Here is a 6,082-nt window from a genome sequence, read left to right on the forward strand (position 1 = left end):
TTGAAACTCAAATATTTATTGTTTTGTATTATTTTGTAACCAAAAAAGTTGAAAAAAGTAGATTATAACTATCGTAATCAGTACTCAAGTTGTTTTTTTTTGTTAAAACCATAAAATGTAATAATTTCCTGGGTGTATTCAGTGCGGGAGTTTGAAATGTATACAATTCGCTCACGTTCCTTCAAATGTACGATATACGATTTTTTTTCAACTTATAGGTGTATGATATTTATTTGTAAATTTTAAAATAAACTGAAAATTATATAAAATTGGTTTCTTTTTGTTTGTTGCATTTATGATGTCCTGCCTATTTATAGACCGACGAAGATTTTTTATTTATTAACAACAAATAGCTAGGCCTGGTAGAATAACTAGATTATCAGCTCCACTCTGCCATCTGTTGTCAAAGTATCGCAAAGGTAATTTTCGTACTGTAACTGTCATTTTACGCAAATTTTCAATGCTCTGGATTTACACATTCTGACAATACAAACATACGATTTGGGTTTTTAATAAAAACTTCATACATCCGACCGATACAGCCTTTATTACATACATTATTATTTATAAATACAAATTGAGAAGAAATGGTTCACAACAAAATATTCCCTAGCTTAGTTAATTGTCCGTAACGTATATATCACTGCACAGGCGCGGCTGACACGCGGGTAGCACGCGTGTAGCACGCGGGGGCGCACGGGCCGCTCACCGGCTCAGCGAGTGCGAGCGCTCGCGGGAACTCTCGCCGTTGCAGCGCGCGCGGTCATTGCCTGCAACACAACAAACATGTCTCACTACACTGCTTCCTAGTCTGTTTCCACTGCCGAAACACGTGCACAAAAACATGTTTTTTTATTTCATTCTTAACTTAAAATCGTCATAATATATTTCTGTACAAGTATGAAGACAATGGAAACTTACAGTCAACAACATCGCGTATTTAAACATATGCATATTATAATGCTATAATAATTCTAATAAATCTACATTTACACATTGAACGCTACATTTTGAAATTTAAATAATATACAACATCAAAATACAATATCTTTTAAACAAATCTTCCTAATTGAAATCAACATTAAATACAAAAATAAAAACTGAAAAAAATATATTCAAAATAAAAGGTGCAAAACATTCTAATAATTTTAGTATCATTATAAAAATTATTTTAGTTTCGAACAGTTACCAGCATTATTAACAAATTAATTAAAAGAAACGAAAGACAAAAAAGGGCAAAAAATAAACATTTCATAAAAAAAAACTTTTAGCCAGGGTAGAGGCAGGGTGTAAGGGTAGGGGGTAAGGGGAGAGCGGTGTGTCATGTCTCAGTATGTGTTATGATACAAGAAATGCAAAGCGCTGAGAGAAGCGAAACAGACAAGAGCCTGACCTAAGGAACGACGGCCGAGAGAACTGGTGCCCTATAACAAACAACATCAAGTCATCACAACATCACATCATCACATCATCACTGCCCACAATTATATTCACAACAAATAATCGACCGGCACATTTTTTCTCAGGCAATATTTTTAATAAAATTTCTTAATAACATTAATTAATCTGAATAAAATAGAATAGTGTCAAATAATTGACTAAATATGACCTAAACTGAAATGGCTGATTGAATAAATAATTGCACAAAAACAGTTTTTTTATGCAATCTGGTGATTTTTAACAAGCATATCGAACCCGTGGTCTCGTTAGTTTAAACTTTCAAAACTCTAAACTATCATCATTTATTGTTATTTTTGTATATATCTGTATGTTGTCACTATAAGACAAAAGCAATGCAATGATATTACACTGCTGTGGGAAATGCAAAAATATGTGCTTTGTTAGTAAAGCTGAATTCTAACTAAATTGGTTTTGTTCATGTTATATACAAAATCTACAGTAAGTTGACAAACTTATACAATAGTTTCAACATCTTATACTTCTTGAAACGATCAAGATCCTTACAACAGTGCGGGTAACCAAAGGTCGTTTTTTTACCAAGTAATCGATATCATTGAGTCAAAGAGGGCCGAGTATAAGATTTTTTTTAAACAAGACTATTGTTTATCTAATTTCTATAACTAAACTGAAGTATATTATGATATTCAACGCACTATAGTCCCCAAATTTAAACATTTTTAAATTTATTCACATATTAAAAGTACTTATGTAAATCTAAAAACACATTGGTAAATGACGGGATTCGAACCCAGGAGCTTGCAGGAGAAATCAAGTGCTTTAACCCCTGAGCCAGTGACGTTGTACTGCACAAAGAGTGATGTGTGTATGTACAGACCGAGCCTCTGATGATGCGGCAGTTTGGAGAAGAAGGGATGCGCGAGCGCCTCCCGCAGCGTGATGCGCTGCGCCGGCTCGTACTCCAGCATGCGCGCGATCAGCTCGAACAGCTGCCGGTGCTCCTCGTTGTTGCTCTGCATATACCTCTGTGCAACACAAACATACATACATACATTAAACATCTTTTCCACTAAGCGATAAGCCATTTTTCCACTACTGTATCCTGTGTTAATGGAACTCGTGAGAACTTACGAAGAAAGGCCCTTTAGGTCTAAAAACAGTTGATACATATATATAATTAGAGAAAACATAGCATGAGCTATAAAAGTTGTGCAACATTGAAAAGTTAAGAAAGTTATATTTAAAATTATTTTAAAAAAATATAATATATAAGTGACAACAAAAAGTATAACATCAATATCAATCTAAGGAAGAAAAAGATAAAAGCAATCTAGACTTAGACACGGTCGTTGTTACAAAAACATACGACAAATAACATGATGCTGTAAAAAACTGTCATCACATAAAAAGTGTGACATTATAAACACTTTCAAACAGCATTATGTAAGTCAGTCTGCAAACTTCGCTTTCACAAACATTAAAAGTGCTATCTTATTTGCATCAAAAACACTTTAAATCAATTGCGTTTTTCTATACTTTATATATAAAAAAAAAACATTTAAATTCACCAGTTAACTTTTTCTTCTTTTTTAATCTCATTATAATAAGATATTGTTATCTCTGTTAACTTTATAAGGAATAAAAGGGAGGACAATATTGTTGATAATCGTAAGACATGTTAGCTTTAGGAGGTTGGCAGAGAGAGAAATATGAAGGTGATGTGTGTGTGAGTGCGGGTGTATGAACTCACCAGCAAAGGTTTGCAGTTTTCCCGGACGTACCGTCCCGCGGAGGACTTCTCGTCCCAGTCCAGTTTGCCGTGGTAGAAATATTTTGTTCTCGTCTTACGAGCCATTCTGTAACACAACATTCACCTCTTAAAAACCTTACATTCTACTTGAGAAACCTGTCATAGCAATACACATCTTATATAAAAAAATAAATTCGTGTTATTTACACCATTTATAAATCAAGAACTGCTGATTTGGATGAAAATTGTCAGGGAGATAACTTAGAACCAGTAGCGGTCAAAATCTATTTGATCTTAAGGTGTGCTGTTCAATACTGTATCTTAAGTGGTAAGTGAATGTGGCAGAGAGTAGTGGTGTACCTGTAGGGTATGGGTCCGAGGATCCTCTCCATCATGGCGAGGTGCTCGCGGTTGTCGTGAGTCTGGAAGAGTGTGATGCCGAGGTGCAGCTCGAACATGATGCAGCCGATGGACCACACGTCGCACGGCTGCGACCATCCCAGCTCTGCAACACGAAATACACATTATCTTAATAATATAAATACGAATATTTGAGTGTATGGATGAAAGTTTGCTATTAACGTAAAACAGTGAACACTGTAAAGCAGTCCCAAAAAGCCTCCTTCTCACTGGAAATGTATCGAGTAACCATAACAAAAATGGTTATATTTTGGTGCGAGTCAATTTTATTGAAATGCAACCGGGAGGTCAATACATATAAGAAATATAACAATATCGCGATCCAGTGATATGTTCCGCCATCTATTGAGATAATAATATAAACTAAATTGTCATAACATTTGACAAACACATAGGCTACCTATTATTCGGGAAGTGAGTACGTTTGATGTACATATTAACTGGATAATTTCCACAACGGTTCAACACATTTGATTGATATTTGTCACAGATATAGTAGATAGAGGTAGATGTAGCAGAAGCGGCAGTTACCCAGTATGACTTCAGGGGCGCGGTAGTGCCTGGTGGAGACGATGGTGCTGTGGTGCTCGTGGTCGAAGGTGGCGCTGCCGAAGTCTATCAGCCGCACGTCGCTGCGCTTCACTCGCAGCAGGTCATGTGTCTGCACACAACACATATATATTGCATCACTTCAAACATCTCACATTATTGACATTTTTATTTACCACATCATAATATTTGTTCAACACAATTCAAAATGTAAAAACATAACAAAAAAAACCCGACTGACTCAAGCTCTTATAGATGAAACAGCGCCATCTATTGTCCGCGTTATAAAACAAGGATATTAATTTTTTTTAAACAAAATAACTGTAATTTATATTTAACACTTTCTTATTATAAAATATACTCTAGAATTTCTAAAAAAAGATTTGGTAAAGAAAGAAAAAAGTTATGGTGATTGAGATTTGAACTCTGTCTTTTCACTTAATTTTCATAGTTTTATCTTTGACGTCCACTATATCTATTTAGTGTTTTAGACTCTAGGTCGTTACAATGGAACTTACATACATAAAAACTTACATACTTGGGAAAAACAATAGCCTCTATCAGTCGGGTAAAAAACTACTGATTAAGATTTAAACTTATATAGCATTAAAAAGTGTATAGAGGTGTTTTACCTTCTTACTACTATTATATACACTGACGACTTCATAGTCGCTGTCCACAAAGAGAATGTTCTCTGGCTTGAGATCTGTGTGCGTGAGCTTGTTCTCGTGCAGGAACAGCACGCTGTAGATGAGCTGGTAGGAGATGTGTCGCACCTGCTCCAGCGGGTACGGCTGGTAGTTGTTGTCTTTCTGCAACACAACACAATATTAATTTCAATGTATGTATGTATGGATGGATGTTTGTTACAAGCTGTGTCCACAATTGCAGCATGGATCTCGCTGAATTTTGGTATAGACACATAGACTACTAAAGTTTTTTTTAATTGTGCCCGGACTAAGTCACAGGCTAGTAAATGAATAAATGTGAAGAAATACATTTTTCTGTTTGTCTACTCCTCTGTCGATAAAGAAATGCAACAGATCTAAAGTTTTTTTTATCCCATATGGCCAAGAGCAGAGGTTACCTAGTATCAAGTGGTCTGCTTGCTCAATTTTTTTTTACATATAATTCTATATTTCAGCGGATCAGTCTCGATAGCTTTTTCCTATTACAATTCTATGATAATAAAATTATGAAATCAGTATTGGTTAAATAAAAGCTTACCAAAAAGTCAAATACACTTTGTCCCAACATTTCAAATGCGATACACATGTGTCCGTGGTATTCAAACCAATCCAACATTTTTACACACAAACTGAAACAATACATACATTCATGTTAATATTCTTCTTATTTTTTACACATTATATGCTATCATACTAATATTTTACTTCTTACTATCTTACTAATATTATAAATGCGAATGTTTAGATGGATGGATGTTTGAAGGTATCTCCAGAACAGTTGAACGGATCTTGATGAAATTTGATATACATAGAGGACATAGTCTGGAAGACAATATAAAATACTCATTATGTTTCTCTAACAGCTAGAATTATAAAAACGACTTAATAATTTAAAAACTTGTAGCGATATCAGTTATCTAAACTATGACACTTAAACTAAGAATAGATTGTTTAGGTTTGACGAACTTATAATAATATGAAACATTGTGTTATTTAAAAACAATTTTCGCGCAAAGAAGATAGAATATCTGTCGGTAATACTAAAGTAAACAAAAAATAGCATAAAATTTACGTCACTAGACAAACAGATTTCTCAATACGTCGGTACTTTTAGGTGAAAGCACATAGGATGTAAATAATTTAGCTAATCAAGGTCGATTCTAAAACTGTTCACGATATAAAATATTTAGTATTTATAAAGCTAACAGCGCTCGCTGGGACATTGCCGGAGGAGGAGGTGTGGGGGGGGGGGGGC

General features: G+C 34.7%; 1 protein-coding gene across 5 annotated transcripts in view; it reads right to left on the reverse strand.

Annotated features, from left to right (window-relative positions):
• Positions 1 to 528: 528 nt before the first annotated feature.
• The window catches only part of Doa (CDC like kinase darkener of apricot), a 58,866-nt gene continuing 53,312 nt past the window's right edge, over positions 529 to 6,082 (reverse strand). For 4 of the 5 annotated variants that reach the window (XM_013306141.1, XM_013306140.1, XM_013306136.1 and 1 more), the window contains 7 exons: positions 5,366 to 5,456; positions 4,771 to 4,950; positions 4,121 to 4,250; positions 3,530 to 3,674; positions 3,170 to 3,275; positions 2,297 to 2,444; positions 529 to 770 (listed from right to left, as the gene is read on the reverse strand). In XM_013306141.1, the coding sequence (XP_013161595.1) occupies positions 706 to 770; positions 2,297 to 2,444; positions 3,170 to 3,275; positions 3,530 to 3,674; positions 4,121 to 4,250; positions 4,771 to 4,950; positions 5,366 to 5,456 (865 nt within the window). In that variant the 3' untranslated portion in view covers positions 529 to 705. Of the gene's footprint in view, positions 771 to 1,393; positions 1,425 to 2,296; positions 2,445 to 3,169; positions 3,276 to 3,529; positions 3,675 to 4,120; positions 4,251 to 4,770; positions 4,951 to 5,365; positions 5,457 to 6,082 lie in introns of all 5 variants that reach the window. The other variant, XM_013306138.1, reaches the window with a different exon arrangement.

The sequence above is a fragment of the Papilio xuthus genome, unplaced genomic scaffold (genome assembly GCF_000836235.2).
Source record: "Papilio xuthus unplaced genomic scaffold, Pxut_1.1 DF828258.1, whole genome shotgun sequence".
NCBI classification, from domain to species: Eukaryota; Metazoa; Arthropoda; class Insecta; order Lepidoptera; family Papilionidae; genus Papilio; species Papilio xuthus.